Source organism: Aspergillus foveolatus (genome assembly GCF_047715535.1).
Source record: "Aspergillus foveolatus strain CBS 279.81 unplaced genomic scaffold BDW70scaffold_12, whole genome shotgun sequence".
Classification (NCBI taxonomy): Eukaryota; Fungi; Ascomycota; class Eurotiomycetes; order Eurotiales; family Aspergillaceae; genus Aspergillus; species Aspergillus foveolatus.
The window spans coordinates 109,125-124,385 of NW_027396076.1; the positions used below are offsets into that span (position 1 = coordinate 109,125).

The window sequence follows — 15,261 nt, forward strand, 5'->3', positions numbered from 1 at the left end:
GAGCCCGGTATACTCGGTCATCTTCGAGGAAGGTTGTCGCCGGGAAGGACCCTTGACAGAAGATACCTAAACTTAGTCAAGATATACTATAGTATTTAGAAAGGGACCCGGAGATCAGAAACAGGAAAAATGAAAACCGTGGCTATAATGCTAGACTATATACAACCATTTACATTCAAACACGTATTCAGGGTTTGAAGGTTCGATTGTCGCTGCTCCAGGCTCATGATTAAGGCTCAGACACTCCGTCTAGCCTTGATGCAACGATACCCATCAACGTCGACCTTCTCGCTAGTCAGACAGAGGGGAATATATACCACAAGCGCTGATCCACCCAGCCGGGAACTAGAGAGGAGAGCATGGCCCGGATACTCAGAGACGAAATATCAGTAGCTTTTGAAGACAGTGGGAACAACCATGTAATGTGCCAGCTCCATTGGAAAAGTGCGTCATTCCGGGCTTCAATTACTCGTATCGCAACGCAAGCCGATCCAAGGTCCAATGGCCGAGCACCATTGTGATGGAAGAATCCCTGGTATGCGAAATGACAAGGAATGGAAGAATGAGGCCAAAAACATACATTTTTTACGTCAATGATATTGTATCCGTACCTGTGTTCTGTCCGTGTATCGACTGATTAAGGTATAAATCGACGCAAGGCGCCTCGATGCAGGCTAAAAGCCCAAAACATTAAATGAGTAATAAGTATGCAAGAAAGGAAAGCCACTGAGTAGAACTGTGTTGGAAGGTACTTTGTAGGGAAAGAAACTGTATGTTAAGTAGCACAGTAATCGGAAAGTAATAAATAAATCAGCCGTCCACCCCGTTTATGTTCATTTGGTCTGGGTTGTATCGTCGCCGCCGCATTGGGGCCTTTTTCCGTTGCGCAATAGCCGAGTTCGCGCTTTGTGCATTATCTCCTCCCATATCTGCGTCGCCGTCGTCATCGTAATTCTGTAGTGCTTTGAATCGAGACATCTCGTCCAACTCGGTAATATCTGCTGGCTTCATTCGTAACCACTTCATACGCGGGCCGGCCCGGGACCGCTCTGAAATTCGAAAACCGTAAATGCGCGATTCGTATACCCTACCTTCTCCGAGGCCAGGGCAGAAGTTGACCGTCCGCACGCCATTGAGCTCTAGGGGGTATACAGGACGGGATGTATCAGATATAACTTGATTGCCGGCGCCAGCTGAAGTAGTTGTCGTGGTCGTGGTCGTCGTGGCAGTCGAAGGCAAAGAGACTGAGCGCGGTGGTGATAGGTTTGACATGGGCGCATCAAAACGGGGTCCAATCTCCAAATCGGGGAACGTCATGAAGAACAAACAGCCAAATGTGGTGCCGAAGAAAGCACCATCGACCGAGTGAAATCGGCTGTTGGGAGGCGTATATAGGTCCTGGCAGCTAGGGCAGAAGAGCTTCACGGTCTCTTGGCCTGGCGTGTCGGAACGACCCACAGGAAGCACTTTGCACCCATTGCAGTGCACTCGCGGGCAGACGCCGAAATGTTGCAACTCATACTTCTCTAGCATCTGCTGGATTCCGGGACGTGAAGTGATGTACCGTTGGTGGATCAAACCGTAAAGCAGCTCTGCAGAGGTCTCGATCATACTCAGGTCGCTTGCAACCCTTGTGTGTCTTCGCTCTCTTCGGTAACCGGGCGGCTTCTCATCACCAAGTATCTCATCCTCATCTTCCTCCTCATCCTCCTCTTCCTCCTCCTCTTCATCCTCTTCCGGCTCCACGTCCAGTATCATTTCTAAGGCTTCCTTGTACATCGGCACCTGAGACTGCAGCCCGGTCAGATTAAAGTCGTCTTCAATAAAATCTTCCGAGACCTCCGCAAAAAACTCGTGACCCATAAGCTGGCAAAACGAGGAGATCCATGACTCCGGAGCGCCATCGGACGACGACATATCGAAGGAGTCGGACGGAACGGTAGAAGACGGTGTTGATTCAGACAGTTGACTCAGATCCAGCCTATCTAGGCCGTCGGCCAACGCCGAGCCTACTTCTCTCGACACGGTGCTGGAATGCAATTAGACAAATCGACAAATCAAAGCTGAATAACGCTTCGTGGGTAACCAGGAGACCAACAGCCTGTTTTGACGATTCTCGCAATCCAGGTTCTCCCTCTACCTTACTTCGAGCAGGGAGGAAACGAAAGCGGGGGGAGCGAAGGTGGCGGATAAAAAGAGCGGAGATGCTGAGCGCGGACAAGCCTTGGTTTGGTCAGAGGGTGATATTCCTCCTGATAAGCCGAGGGGTCATTAATGTGCTGATTGTGCGGTGGCTGGATGTTTGACGCGATTACCCCACTAACATTTATATCCGGGATTCAAACAGGAATCCACGCAAAGACTAAGTCCAAAAGTCACAACTTCCTCAGTCCCTGGTATCTAACGGAAGCGCTCGATGCACCTGCGTTGGAAGGCGAATTTTTCGTGGCGGGTTGGTGAGGCGATCAAACGACGGAGGCCAGGATGGACCTCCGAATTAGCCTCGTGGGGCGGTGGGCAGCGTCGACCTTGATACAGTGTAGAGCTAGAACCGAGAGCGTCACGTAACTATGGAGAGGTCCATGGAACTGTATGAGAACGAACACTTAGATTGACATCGTGCTGTCTTGGTACAAGCGCTAAGGAGCTGAGACGACTACGAGAGATCAAAGACCAAATGTCACTCAGTCACGTGCTTTGGGCCTCAGGCCAATTTTTCTGCCTGACCGTACTATAATATCACATAACTACAAAGAGCTTGGGTGAAACGACGCGTAGAATGGGTATCCGATGTAAATACAAAAGAGCATAGTATCCGTACATATAAGATCTTAAAATAAATCTCGTATCACTCGTGCAAATTCACCTTCATCCCCCAGCACACCTGACAGCCCTTCGCCAGTATTCTGTAGCTCACCCTCATGGCCAATAAAGCCATTAATACTATCGGCTGCCGTCGTTCCCATGAAGTTGCCAAATCCGCCGACGGCTTCGAACAAAGTTGTGAGCTCATGGCTCATCTGCAGCCCATTCAAAGGGCTATTTCCCAACTCGCCCACCCCATTCAAAGCCCCGTACACAGACAAATCTTCCATTGGATGGCCAGCCAAACCGGCCATTGCGACAGCTGCTGTCGAGTGTGGGTCATTGGCGTCCGGACCATAAGGGCGTTCGAGGACGCCCAGTCTCTCGCCAATTTGTCTGAGACCTTTGATCGTCTTCCATAGACGTTTCGAGACATACGACTTGGTGCTAAACCCATTAACAAGGTCTAGAGCTAGATAGAATTCGTCCCGTACTTGACGGTTAAACTCGTTGGGCGCGTGACAGACAGCCAGGAAGAGAACAGCCAATGCAGCAACGAGGAAGTAGTTGAAAGTAATTTGTTGTGTGCGGTATATATCTGAAGTCTGGTTCAGTCGGGTGAGAATACGAACAGTATCTTTAGCGACGTCAACAACGGTTTGAGCGTGCCCTTTGTCTTCGGCAATGCTGGCAGCAGAATGAAGAACTGGCCGATAAATAAGAATTCGCAGCTGATTCATGCGCAAATATAGAAGTATTCGCAATCGACGTAAGCCCCTGCTCGCCGCTTCACCCTGCCTCGGCGACTCGGCTGGATAGAACTTTAGAGAATCCGGTATTTGTTTATACCACTGTAAAACTTGATAGTCCAAGTAGCCAATCTCGTCTCGACGTATGTCCGTGGCTCCGTCTGAGCCTAAGCCAGAGTACCACACTTTGGAGCTGATGCGGTTGTATGTGATCATGCATCGCAGGTACTGTAATGATGGATCCTGAGCCTAGTCAGTAGAGTGGTCTAGAAACATCGACATATCTTACTGGTTCCATTTGGTCAATGTCCTCATCGTGCATTGAAAACGGCAGTCCCGTACCAAAGCTCCACCGTCTATCCAAAGAGTAAATCGACCAGAATATCCTGACAATATCAGGCCACTGTGCTTCGTCAGGAAAATTTTTGGCCAGTGCGTCTCGTCTATGCAGCCCCATCTCAAGGCACATGCGGGAGGCTACACCAATAATTCGATAAGCCAAAGAATCTTCATCCGTATGAAAGTGATATGTCGCCTGTTCATCAGTATTGCCATGGCCATACGGCAGTATTATTGGAACTAACCATTAATCCTAGAAGCTGGATGGTTTTGACATCTAGCGTATCCCAGATCTTGGACTCAACAGCCGGCTTCACACTCAAATATAGGCGCTGGCCAAGCTGGCTTTGTCCACCACCTTCAACAACGAGGGTAGTAGCAAAAATAAGTTTGATTAAATTCGTACTATCATCTTCAAGGCCATCTGCGCCTGCTAGACCTCGATGCATAAGTCCCGTTCGTATTGCGGCCTCCATGAAGGTATAAAGCAAGTTGACCTGTTGGACAACGTGATCGATGTCGACGAGGGGATACATGATACCAATCTCCTCTTCATAAACCCGACATAGCCGTAAGGCCTCATCTTTCTTAATCGCCCAAATAGGGTCTTTCGATGGATGCATCGGTTGTGTCAGAGCTGGTATGTGAGGAGGCGACGCCGCTGGCGTGGCATGTCCTGTCGTTAAATCATCCGGCATGGTTTCTTCGACTGGCGCAATACCCATGTGCTGGAGGCTTGATCGAGCAACGTCAAAGTTGAATGCTGAGCTGGTCGGACCATGGAACCGAGCATGTTTGAGGCGTGGCTTGCCTGCTGGGGGACGCATAGGTGTAAAAACCTGCGAGCCATCACGCGAGAAATTGTCGAAGGTTGGAGTATCGAAAGTTGACCTCTGCGCTCGCAGTTCACTGATGCTGCTGAAAAGGCTAGTGACTTGATCCTGCAGAGAGGCTATTTGTTCTTTCATAGACCGGAACTCCCTGGATGGGCAACATTGTCAGCCAGTGGCACCGCGGAACAATAGCAAGAGAACATACTCGGAGTCCTTGAAGTTATTATTGCAGCAGTTGGGTGCATAGCGGCCTAGGCATGGTCAGCGATAGAAAGAAGCAAGCATGCGCCTACGGACATTCCAGCTTGAGGTGGCCGCAACGGTAACAGGGTGTCTATCGTTGTTAGCGGCTTCACTTCAGGCTAAGGTTGGGATGTACCTGGCCGTTGCATTTGATTTTCCGGCGCTTGCACTCGTTGCTAAAAAAAAAAAAAGTTTCAATCAATGCCGTAAGAAGGAATTATAGAGTGGCCATACCAGGCAATGGAAATATACCGATTTCTCTTTGAACGGGTCTGGGTACCGTTGGCCGGTTGTTCCGCCTTTCTCTTCGCGCTATCCGCAGCTGGGCCATCGAGTTGTTCTTCTGGCGAGGCCTGGGACAAATTCGCGTCGACCTGGGCGCGTCCTGAGTCCATACTGCATATAGAAACGGATGGTTCGATGCGATGGTGGCGTGAGGAACGTCAAGTGAAGTGCGGAGAGATTCCTCTGCGCGGGGTTTCTTCCGTCCCCAGATCCACCTGCTTGTCACTCCGGAGCCTGCGGGAGGTTAAGTATACATGCAACAATATTATCACTTCATGCTGGTCGTTAATAACGGCCAAAATATAACGGAATCTCTGTCCAGGCCTTTGCTCGCTATAATATATTGGCTAGATAATCATTTCACAGACCTGGTTCAAGGCCAGATGCTCTCTATGACATACTATGTTATCATTAACGAAGCTGCAAGCCTTGTACATAGACAAGCCGGGACCTACTCAAACTATCAAGAATGAACCTTCAGCAACAGAGTTGTCGCGATATTGCGCACATAGTCCTTGGAAGTGAAGACCTCACAAGGCGGAGATACTATGCCTATTGGTGGTCAAGCACGTGCCAGAAGCGGAACCCGAGTCGTCAACATCTTTAAGCAGGCTTGCAACCGACTCAACTCCTTCACAACCAGCGACAAGGACATCAATTGTCCAATGAAATTCCAAAAATGGCTGATGTGCAGTAACCTACGGGTCCGACTCCAATGGCCATCAAGAGTCCTAGCTCGCTCCAGCCACCTTAGACGCTTCAATTCTTCCGCTCCTTCCCACCACTACAAGCCTCTCCAGGCCCTTGAAGATGCCGACATAGAAACATTTCGCGGTCGATTTTTTATCCCAGAGCTTCCTGTCCTTCTTCCACGCCGTTCCTTCCGCGACCTCCCCGCATATGAGCGCTGGTTTCACCACACCGCAACGAAGCCGCAGCTGAACATAGAATATCTGGCAGATCACGGCGGAGATGCATTGGTCCCCCTGGAACTCACTCAGTCTGAGCAATCCATATTAAAGTCTGAAGATCCAGGACTCAGCTTCCGCAAGTTTCACGCGCCGCTAAGCCTCTTCCTCCAATGGATCCGCGAGGCCGAATCTTCATCGCAGATCCAGTCGCGCCTATATCTGGCTCAATGCCAACTCCTTGACCTTCCCCAAATTCTCCGCGACGATTTCCCTACACCTACAATAGTGGCAAAGGCGGGAAAAGGTGACGTCTATGATACAAATATCTGGATGGGATATCCGCCCACCTACACGCCTTTGCACCGAGACCCGAATCCTAATCTGTTTGTACAACTTGCTGGACGCAAAACTGTGCGGTTGCTGGCACCGCGAGATGGACAGGCAGTTTTCTCACATGTGCGAGGTAAGTTGGGTCGCAGTGGGAGTCGGGAGGCGGCAGTTTTCAGGGGTGAAGAGATGATGCAGGGCCGGGAGAGAGCTCTGCTGGAGCAAGCTATCTGGGATGATGCGGGGAAGGAACAATCAGGACAATACACTGAAGGGTTCGAAGCGGAGCTTGACGCGGGCGATGGGCTATTTATTCCCAAAGGTTGGTGGCATAGCATAAAGGGAATGGGCAAGAGCGTTACAGCTTCAGTAAGTCATTCATCCTGTCCAGTACTACCTCCTCTAACATTCCCAGGTCAATTGGTGGTTTCGTTAGCTATATCCAGTTCGGACATGTCCTGAACTTGAATTGCTATGAACTGGTATCGCAAAAAGAAGCGAAGTAGTCCTGTAATAACATCGTCAACTCTGAATCGATTATAAACAACTGTAAAGTATAATGTGTAAATTTAGTCACTACTCTGTAACATGCCACTACCACGGCATAAGTAACTGTTCGGCACTCTTCTAGAACATTGAAAGCTGCAGCCCACACCACGGAGAAATTTCCAGAACACCACCTTTCATATCTTAACCATCTCGTCTTCACCTCAACACCAAAACCAAACACATCATCTCCTAGAAAAAGAAAGGCATAACATGCGCATGTCCCGCGCAACAACCCTCCTCAAGCTCCTGCTAGGTCTTCGAACCGCGACATCAACATCGACGTCAACCACCTTAATAGCTCAGTCCCCCGCATCATACCTCTTCGCGCAGTGCCACGCGACAAATCTTTACTCCCACTACACCCTTGGAAAACCATCGACGTATTTTTACACAACAATGTCCGCTTCCGACTCCAACTTAGGACAGCCTCAAGACCAACCCTCCGAAACCCCCGAGAAGAAGCCTATCCTCGCCCTTCCTTCCGCCTCAACCGACAACGATACCACCCAATTAGACGTCAATGGCGACGGGGTGAAACTCGACCATCTTGGTCCGTTAGTAGTTAACTCGGACGGCACGCTCTCGCGGATTGCGAACTGGGCGCAGATGACGGAAATTGAGAAGCGGAATACACTCAGGGTGTTAGGGAAGAGGAATAAGGAAAGGAGAGAAAAGTTGATGGAGGGTCAAGGTCAGGGTCAGGGTCAAGATCAAGGCCAAGAGGGCGAGGCAGCGAAGGTGGAGTAGGTGAATTTAGGATGTATCTGCTGGACGTTTAGGCCATGGAGATGCACCTAGATGCTACGTGTATATTGACTTTGATATATTTATGGCAAGCAAGCGGTGGTTTTACTCGAATTACGATAATTGAATACAATGTATGTATGGCGTTTACTCGTCTATTGTATCTACCAAAAGCTCATGTTTGATATCATGCAACTAGTAGTCTAGCCGAATAGCCAGTCTCCGAAACGTGAGATGGGGTTACTGCGTGTTGTCAGAATGGGCTGAATATAAACCAAGATCAACATACCTCGCTGGCTCCGGTATATAGTTCCTCGTATACTCCTCGATCTCATCGACTCCTGTAAAAAGGTCGACTTCCTCAGGCTTTCGAATCGAAGTCCGGTGGAAGATCTTCCACCCAAAGTAAATCACAGGAAAGACGGCAATCATTGTATACGAGAAGAGAAAAGTTGGTACGTCCCAATTGCCCGGTAGGAAGACCTCGTAGCCTCCAACAAACGCCATAATTACCGTTGATACTAGAGCAACGTACGCGACGTACGGCTGACCGAGACTCTTGTAAGGGAGGGTGTCACGGGAGATACCCTGCGCAATGAGGGCTTTGCGGAAACGAGTATATGTAAAAGTAATGACGGAGAAGTTGATGAGCTGTGACGCAGTTACCTGTAGCTTTGTTAGATTATGACCTCTTGCGAGTCCCAGGATGAGCAGCATACCAAGCTGATGATCCAGTTCAGCACTACTGACGCGCTGTTGGAGACTTGAAGGAAAGAAATGAGCCCAATAAGGAGGACAGTAGCCACGCAGTAGATGGGGACACCAGATTTCGTGCATCTGGTGAAAAAGCGCGGGGCTTTGCCGTCAAGGGCAAGCCCGTACAAGGTCCTGCTGCCGCAGTAAACATAGCTGTTTCCTGCACTGAAAACCGCTAGGAGAATCATGGCGTTAACAATATGCGGTAGAACGGGAATGCCGAGACGGTCCATTGCAATCACATAAGGGGATGCCGCCGCTCCAGGTTCATCGTTGTCAAAGGCGTCAGCCATGTTCTTGTCATTGTATGGGACAAGGATCCCCACGCAGAGTGCTCCCAATACGAAGAATGCAGTGAGACGATAGAACATCCCATTATACGCCTTAGGGAGGTTCCTTCGGGGATCTACGGATTCACCGGCAGCCATGGAAATGTAGTCCGGCCCTGCAATCGTGAAGCTGGCATTGATCAAGCAGGCGAGAAACCCCAGCCATCTTCCCAAGTCCCCTTCCTTGTAGTGTTCTGCAAACGATCCGGGCTCGTTCCAATACCGAAAGCCGAAACGATCGTTGAGTGGATTGCCACCCAGCATTGTGATGAATGTAAACAAGATCAAGCCTACGCTGAGCAAGACCTTACTGGAAGCGAGCCAGAATTCGGATTCTCCATACCATTTTACCGCAAAGACGTTGAGAAACCTAACAGAAGTTAGGACAAAACGCAGGTTTTGCCGCGGGAGACGCACGCAAAAAGAACAAGTACAATAGCGAATATTGCTGCCAGAGGGATCGCGTTGGTCCAGTAATGGATGAGCAAGCTGCATGCTGGGCCACATTAGCTCTGACTCATTTTGGCAGTAAGTAGTCGTTACCAGTAACTTCCATAGGCACCATGGCAGCTTCGAAGACGAAAAAATTGTAGCCGGCAGCGACTCCAAAAGCATCATCAACGTAACGTCCCGCGAAATGGATAAAAGGTGAGGAGATCGGTAAATATGTGACCATTTCGGCCAGACCTAATAAATTCAGTACTCTACCAACCAGCAAACGTTGCGCTTATTGGGACCGAAAGAATGCAACTGGACAATGGCGCGTTGGCTAGATTTGCATCAGGCGCTATGGGAGAAAGGATTGTCGCTGGCGGCGATGAATATTGGGCTAAATGGGAACGGGGTGTCCGTACAAACAGTTATACATAATATAACAGCGCACCTAGAAGTAAGATATGTATAAGATTCTGGGCCTCTATTAACGGCAGCAAGCAATGAGAGAAGGGAAAGGTGCAAGATAAGGTCCAAGCAGACAGTAAATATGGGGTCCAGCATTGACTGTTCTGGTCGAGAAGGTTGGTGTCTTCAAGTCTGTTCGATCTCTTATCTCACAAGTGAATCCGCGCGCAAGCCGACAGCAGCGCTTCAAAAGAGACCACGAGCAGGAAGCAAAAAGTAAAGACCAGCACACTTACCATAATGTGTAAGCTATGAAAAGGCTCCCCGGTCCTCCTTCTGCCAAAGTCTGCCCGATCTGGACATACAATGCAGTACCGATTGTACCACCGATGCCGATAAGCTGGACATGCCTGGGTTTGAGTTTCCGATGTGTATGGTCATAAACGGGTTTTGACCCCTCCTCGATCGACTCCTCGCGGTTAACAATTGCAGAGACTTTTTCTGACGAATCGCCATGGTTTCCGGTCCGTTTTGTCAGACTGCTAATCGCCGTACTAACGTAATTGACGGACGATGGTGCGCGGGCCCTGGGATCAGGAATAGACATCGCTTGACGTTGTAAATGCGGGGAAGTACCAACCAGCAAGCTGGTTTGAATAAGAATGCGATAAACAAAGAGGCGGCTTGAAGCACATAAAAAAAAGAAACTTGCAACGAGGGGAACGCTGGAAAGGAAAACGGAAAAAAAGTAAAAAAAAGAGAGAGAAAGAGAGATGCCGCGCAGGACAGCGGAAGAGAAAAAAAGTGGCAGCCATCACTGGAGCATTGCAGTACTGGCGTCGTAGCTTACCAAAAAGAGCAAGGCAGCAGGCTAGCCTGGAGCAGCCGATTCCCCAGGCCGATTTTCAGCAAATCAGGGTCCGAGAAGACACTCAAATATCTTCATTTTCTCCAGCGTCCCCACTGTCAACAGCATGAATATGGAGCCCCTCCATTGCGCCGAGGCTAAAAAGATCGAGGACTGCGACGACAAAACGACGGTCAGAAAAGGGCCAGAAATGGCATAGTAGTATACAACGTGGCGAAGTAGCGTATAGGCGAAGTACTGTAGCGTATAATGGCGCCAAAAGAGAGAAGATCAGCCCATGGTTTCCTTAGCAGATCACTCTTCTGCATTCAGTCAATGCAGTGGCCTCGGCACGATCCTGATAACGAGATAAGGACCAAGCGTCGAACCAACGGATTTGTAGAAGAAGGCGATTACATCTGATTCTAAGAAAATGAGAGGTGGCGGCTTACAGCTAACAAGCGTTTTCCACAGTGTTAACCATGCAGTAGCGCCGTGCTAAGCTGAATCTTACTGATTACTCCAGCTAAATTTCGTCGTCGATCTAGTCCGGGAGGATCACATGCAATAAATACCACGAAGTGCACTGCATATGGACAGACTCTTCAATATCACGGCATCCTTGCTTTGTTTACGGTACTGGCAGCCTTAATATCGGTCCAGCTAACTCACTGCACGGTCTACATACCGAATGGTCTATGACCGCGCAGTATGAGCTCGATCATGCCCCGCATGACGGTCCTGCCAACTCGGCGCGAAAAAACAGGCGTTATCCTCGTAATGGAGATAATGTGAGAGCTCCGTCTCGCTTCCTTCTAGGCTGGAGTCCGTCGGGACTCGTTCGTTGGATTTGTTCTTCGGGTCGACTCTCTCGCCGGCTTCTCGATCGGCAGAGTCAGGGGGTCGGCCTTGTCGTGCGTCTGGATGCTGTGCTTGAATGGAAAACATGATTTTGTGAGAGGCAGGATATCTGCTCTTATCCACCCAACGAGCCAGATGAGGAACCGATTCATATACCTGTAGACATCTGTGGCACACCGCGGATAGCCGCCGGCAGTAGAGGTTGACGTCAATCTTTTGATTCGCTCGGCTTCCAGAATGCTATGCTCTAATAGCAGATCCTGGGGAGGTCGACTGTTTCGCGCCAGTTGACTGTCAAAGCTTATATTGGTCAGCCTCTGAAAATATGAGCGCGTTGGGTTAACTCAGAGCAGATTGTTCGAGACCCCAGCCTTGTCAAATCATAGTCATCACGCGATGCTTGCATATCCACATGGAGTCCTCCATAGACCTATGACAATCTTTGAAATGCAGATTTGGAATCCGATCCCACTCCAATTGCCCGGTAGATGAGATTGACTAACAAGGGAACTCCCGGCTCTCCATTCCTTCGGCCCCCGAGGCTGAACCGGGTGAATTGGTGAATGTGAGGTCTTCCCCTCCCCCACTTCAGCTTGACTTGCCCCGCTCCATTTTTCTCAGGAACTCATTATACAAATCCCTTTCCTTTCTCATCTCTCTGTGAAGCTTTTTTATCCCAACCCACTCCCAATATCCCCGCTTGTCGCAATGACTGGAACAGACTCTGGCCGTTTCGCGCCCAAGGTGCCTGTCCAACTGGATCCTCCTAAGGACGACCTGATTACCCCCGAGGAGTTGGCAAAGTGTGACGGTACGTTCTCCGCACCGATCCAGTACATGGAAACTCCACAGAACGCTATAGTTATGACGAAGAGAATGTATTACAACGTTATACCTAACAATCTCCTCCTCTGTTCCAGGCACTGATCCCAGCCGCCCTACCTATGTCGCCATTAAGGGAATTGTTTTCGACGTTAGTCGCAACTCTGCCTACGGTCCTGAGGGGCAGTACAAAGGTGAGCAAATCCCATGCAGTCAACAAAAAAAATACCTTAACTAGCTGCTAACTAATTATGTCACAGTATTCGCCGGTAAAGACGCCTCTCGCGCCCTGGCCTGCTCATCCTTGAAGCCCGAAGACTGCAAACCTGAGTGGTACGACCTTCCGGATAAGGACAAGAAAGTGCTGGAGGAGTGGTTCACTTTCTTCAGCAAGCGCTACAACATTGTGGGGAAGGTGAAGGATGCGAAGAACTACTAGCCTAGCTTTCTTACGCTCCTGCAAGCACTTCTAATCTTATACCCGTCCATGACCAGCTGCGCGTTGCTTGATGTTGTTGCTTTGGTATCGTTCTTCTGTTCTCGCGCACTACGACTGTTGTATGCTATCTGCTACGGAGACCGATGCCCACCAACGTAATCGAGTTGTTGAGAGAGACAGTCTGCACAAGCGTTCATCAGGTATATATTGGTATCATGTAAAGGAGCTAGCTAGATGTAAGTTCCCTCAGCAATAATTCAACAGGTGCTCATTTTCTATATGCAATTGTGCGTGCCGGACTCGATAAGGAGAAGGGATGGACTAGGTTCACTTGCGGGACTTCCGCTGCATCCTTTTTTTCGCGATAATCCGATTGCGTTTCGCAATCTTGTTCTGCTCTTCTGTATCCTGACCTCCGTCATTGCTCTCCGAACGCTTCCTCTTCTTCCCCTTGGAATCTGGATCGCGCTCGTTATTCTTATCATTCCTCCTGTCGTTCTTCTTTGTATCCCTCTTTCGAGGAGCCCCTTCATCATCCTTCTGGTCCTTCTTCTTGTTGCGCACCCGCTCCTGCTGTTCGAGTCTCCGCTTGACTACCTGCGCATTCTCAATGGCGAACTCAACAATCAACCTCTTCTTCTTATCCTTCAACTCCTCGGACACATTCTTCGGCGGACTGATAGCATGTCCATTCAGCCACCGAAGACCCATAAGCGCATGTCGATGCGTATAGTACTCAATGAACCCATAACCTCTGCTCCGGCCCGCGCCACTGTCCTCGCTGACTTTGCTTCCATCGCGACCTTCAAAGACGATCTTTGCCTGACGGACAACACCGACACCTTTCTTCTTCCGCAGCTTCTCTGCCTCTCTCATCTCTTCGGACGCGCGGTCCATTTCTTCTCTCGAGAGGGGTTGACGTATACCTTCCTTGACGTCCTTGGCAAACCCGACGATTGCTTCCCTAGCTAACTGCTTGAGGTCTTTTGATGTGACGTGGCGGGGTATGTTGCGGACAGATAGACGGGTGAGACTGAAGTGAAGGGAGGGGTTCTTGCGTATAAAGTTCTGTCGCTGCTTGAAACTGTCTTCGCGCATCTTGATTTCCGAAGGCGAAAGGCTCTTGTAGAGAGGAGAGTTAGGTGAGATCGTTCCTTCGTTGAGAAGGTAGAGTCGGCGCTTGTCGGTGTCGCGGACGAGTCGCTTCGAGACACCTTCTTCGCGGAGCTGTGTGGCACGGGACTTGCTCACGGCCCGGCTGATCTGGAGGACACGGCCGTCGAGAGTGTATCGGCCCGTGGGATCGGCATTCTCATTCTGCAGGACGGATTGTTTGATGATCGTGCCCTTCTTGCCTTTTTCCTTTTCTGCGGCGAGAGGGTCCTGCTGTTTAGGCGCGCCCTGGACACAGGCCTGCGCATGCTCGGGCTTCCAGAAGCAGACGAAGCCAGTACCGCGGGGACGTTCAGTTTCTGGATCAACGACGATGCGGGCGTAGCGGAGCGGTCCGAATTGGGTGAAGTGGTCGTAGAGAGACTCATCATCGCATGTGAATGGTAGGTTGCGGATAAATATCGTTGAGGCATTTCTCTCGTCCTCTTTTTCTTCCTCTTCCTCCTCTTCTTCTTCCTCATCTTCGTCTTCATCCTCTTCACCGCTAACTTCGTCGTCTCCCTCATCGTCGTCCTCGCTCATATCCTCATCAAGCTCCCCATTATCCAAACCCACCCCTCCGTCTTCCATATCCACATCGCTCGACTCTTCCTTCACTTCTGGTTCTGCATGCTCCTCTTCCTTCTGCAAATTCTCCCACACCTCCTTCTCCACTGCCCAATCCACAGCTAGCGTTCTCCCATCAACCTCCTTCCCGTTCACAGCCTCCAGAGCTTTTTCAGCATTTTTCTTTCCTCGTAACACAACAAATCCAAAGCCTGCCAAATTACTCCCCTTCTTCGGAAGAGTAACGTATTTGACCTTTCCAAAGCTCCGGAAGTGCGCCGCGAGATCTTCAGGCGTTTTGATACTCCACGGCAGATTTCGTACAATCAGCTTCGGGGGCTGCGTATCGGCCTTTTGCTGCTCTCTCTGTTTCTTGCGCTCCAGTGCCGCAGCGGATGGCACACTCTTCCCAACAGTCTCGTCAACAACTCGCTGCCGAGGCTGCGCATATTCGACTTTGATTTTCTTTCCCTCGAATGTCGACCCGTTCAATTCTTCCAGCGCAGCCTTGGCGTCCTCCACATCCGCGAACGTCACAAAACCGTACCCCTTAGACTGCTTTGTCTTTGGGTCGACGACAACAACTGCATGCTTAATCACGTAGGACTGCGAAAAATGTTCGGCGAGACTCTCGTTCGTCGCTGAGGCAGGAAGCGATCTAATGAACAATTCTCTGCGGGGTTGCGTGGCACCATCTTCTTGGACATTATTTTTGCTAGTTGAAGACTCTGTGATAGCGCCGGAAGCCTCAGTTGGCTTTTCCGGACTGCTTGATTCAGACATCCTGAGTGTTCGCGACTTTGTTTCTGGAGAAAAAATCGCGGCAGAAAAATCCCATTTGATTTTGAGGGTGGGTCAGGGAG

General features: G+C 49.9%; 8 protein-coding genes across 8 annotated transcripts; 3 read left to right on the plus strand and 5 right to left on the minus strand.

Annotated features, from left to right (window-relative positions):
* Positions 1-142: 142 nt before the first annotated feature.
* Positions 143-2,627, minus strand: BDW70DRAFT_132066 (casein kinase II subunit beta). Its single transcript, XM_073736096.1, has one exon. It carries the CDS (start codon positions 1,915-1,917, stop codon positions 811-813), a length of 1,107 nt encoding a protein of 368 aa, XP_073597959.1. The 5' UTR covers positions 1,918-2,627; the 3' UTR covers positions 143-810.
* Positions 2,628-2,796: 169 nt separating this feature from the next.
* On the minus strand, positions 2,797-5,379 carry BDW70DRAFT_132067 (transcription factor domain-containing protein). Its single transcript, XM_073736097.1, has 7 exons — positions 5,204-5,379; positions 5,106-5,145; positions 5,024-5,060; positions 4,932-4,977; positions 4,139-4,874; positions 3,844-4,089; positions 2,797-3,797 (listed from the first exon to the last, which is right to left on the minus strand). Exons 1-7 carry the CDS (start codon positions 5,362-5,364, stop codon positions 2,832-2,834), a joined length of 2,232 nt encoding a protein of 743 aa, XP_073597960.1. The 5' UTR covers positions 5,365-5,379; the 3' UTR covers positions 2,797-2,831.
* A 530-nt stretch (positions 5,380-5,909) lies between these two features.
* On the plus strand, positions 5,910-7,017 carry BDW70DRAFT_132072 (putative JmjC domain protein). Its single transcript, XM_073736098.1, has 2 exons — positions 5,910-6,861; positions 6,908-7,017. The coding sequence occupies exons 1-2, from the start codon at positions 5,920-5,922 to the stop codon at positions 6,926-6,928; spliced, it is 963 nt and encodes a 320-aa protein (XP_073597961.1). The 5' UTR covers positions 5,910-5,919; the 3' UTR covers positions 6,929-7,017.
* A 122-nt stretch (positions 7,018-7,139) lies between these two features.
* Positions 7,140-7,894, plus strand: BDW70DRAFT_132073 (uncharacterized protein). The gene has a single exon (XM_073736099.1). The coding sequence runs from the start codon at positions 7,252-7,254 to the stop codon at positions 7,786-7,788; it is 537 nt and encodes a 178-aa protein (XP_073597962.1). The 5' UTR covers positions 7,140-7,251; the 3' UTR covers positions 7,789-7,894.
* BDW70DRAFT_132076 (putative general amino acid permease (Agp2)) lies at positions 7,882-10,932 on the minus strand. Its single transcript, XM_073736100.1, has 7 exons — positions 10,007-10,932; positions 9,725-9,753; positions 9,414-9,557; positions 9,288-9,366; positions 8,505-9,240; positions 8,075-8,451; positions 7,882-8,028 (listed from the first exon to the last, which is right to left on the minus strand). The coding sequence occupies exons 1-7, from the start codon at positions 10,315-10,317 to the stop codon at positions 7,989-7,991; spliced, it is 1,716 nt and encodes a 571-aa protein (XP_073597963.1). The 5' UTR covers positions 10,318-10,932; the 3' UTR covers positions 7,882-7,988.
* Positions 10,933-11,137: 205 nt separating this feature from the next.
* BDW70DRAFT_132077 (uncharacterized protein) lies at positions 11,138-11,709 on the minus strand. The gene has a single exon (XM_073736101.1). It carries the CDS (start codon positions 11,503-11,505, stop codon positions 11,254-11,256), a length of 252 nt encoding a protein of 83 aa, XP_073597964.1. The 5' UTR covers positions 11,506-11,709; the 3' UTR covers positions 11,138-11,253.
* Positions 11,710-11,923: 214 nt separating this feature from the next.
* On the plus strand, positions 11,924-12,955 carry BDW70DRAFT_132079 (putative progesterone binding protein). Its single transcript, XM_073736102.1, has 3 exons — positions 11,924-12,229; positions 12,339-12,434; positions 12,501-12,955. The coding sequence occupies exons 1-3, from the start codon at positions 12,127-12,129 to the stop codon at positions 12,677-12,679; spliced, it is 378 nt and encodes a 125-aa protein (XP_073597965.1). The 5' UTR covers positions 11,924-12,126; the 3' UTR covers positions 12,680-12,955.
* A 21-nt stretch (positions 12,956-12,976) lies between these two features.
* Positions 12,977-15,181, minus strand: BDW70DRAFT_166215 (mRNA-binding ribosome biosynthesis protein NOP4; the record flags this gene model as incomplete). Its single annotated transcript, XM_073741932.1, has 1 exon — positions 12,977-15,181. The coding sequence occupies one exon, from the start codon at positions 15,179-15,181 to the stop codon at positions 13,007-13,009; it is 2,175 nt and encodes a 724-aa protein (XP_073597966.1). The 3' UTR covers positions 12,977-13,006.
* Between the last annotated feature and the right edge of the window lie 80 nt (positions 15,182-15,261).

Coding starts and splice junctions, on each gene's coding strand:
- BDW70DRAFT_132066 (XM_073736096.1), bottom strand. CDS start 1,917: ATGTCGTCGTCCGATGGCGCTCCGGAGTCATGGATCTCCTCGTTTTGC.
- BDW70DRAFT_132067 (XM_073736097.1), bottom strand. CDS start 5,364: ATGGACTCAGGACGCGCCCAGGTCGACGCGAATTTGTCCCAGGCCTCG. Junction 5,061..5,105: donor AAATCAAATGCAACGGCCAG/GTACATCCCAAC, acceptor TAACAACGATAG/ACACCCTGTTACCGTTGCGG. Junction 4,090..4,138: donor TCCAGCTTCTAGGATTAATG/GTTAGTTCCAAT, acceptor ACTGATGAACAG/GCGACATATCACTTTCATAC.
- BDW70DRAFT_132072 (XM_073736098.1), top strand. CDS start 5,920: ATGAAATTCCAAAAATGGCTGATGTGCAGTAACCTACGGGTCCGACTC. Junction 6,862..6,907: donor GCAAGAGCGTTACAGCTTCA/GTAAGTCATTCA, acceptor TAACATTCCCAG/GTCAATTGGTGGTTTCGTTA.
- BDW70DRAFT_132073 (XM_073736099.1), top strand. CDS start 7,252: ATGCGCATGTCCCGCGCAACAACCCTCCTCAAGCTCCTGCTAGGTCTT.
- BDW70DRAFT_132076 (XM_073736100.1), bottom strand. CDS start 10,317: ATGTCTATTCCTGATCCCAGGGCCCGCGCACCATCGTCCGTCAATTAC. Junction 9,241..9,287: donor ATTGTACTTGTTCTTTTTGC/GTGCGTCTCCCG, acceptor AACTTCTGTTAG/GTTTCTCAACGTCTTTGCGG. Junction 8,452..8,504: donor TGAACTGGATCATCAGCTTG/GTATGCTGCTCA, acceptor ACAAAGCTACAG/GTAACTGCGTCACAGCTCAT.
- BDW70DRAFT_132077 (XM_073736101.1), bottom strand. CDS start 11,505: ATGTTTTCCATTCAAGCACAGCATCCAGACGCACGACAAGGCCGACCC.
- BDW70DRAFT_132079 (XM_073736102.1), top strand. CDS start 12,127: ATGACTGGAACAGACTCTGGCCGTTTCGCGCCCAAGGTGCCTGTCCAA. Junction 12,230..12,338: donor GGAGTTGGCAAAGTGTGACG/GTACGTTCTCCG, acceptor CCTCTGTTCCAG/GCACTGATCCCAGCCGCCCT. Junction 12,435..12,500: donor TCCTGAGGGGCAGTACAAAG/GTGAGCAAATCC, acceptor ATTATGTCACAG/TATTCGCCGGTAAAGACGCC.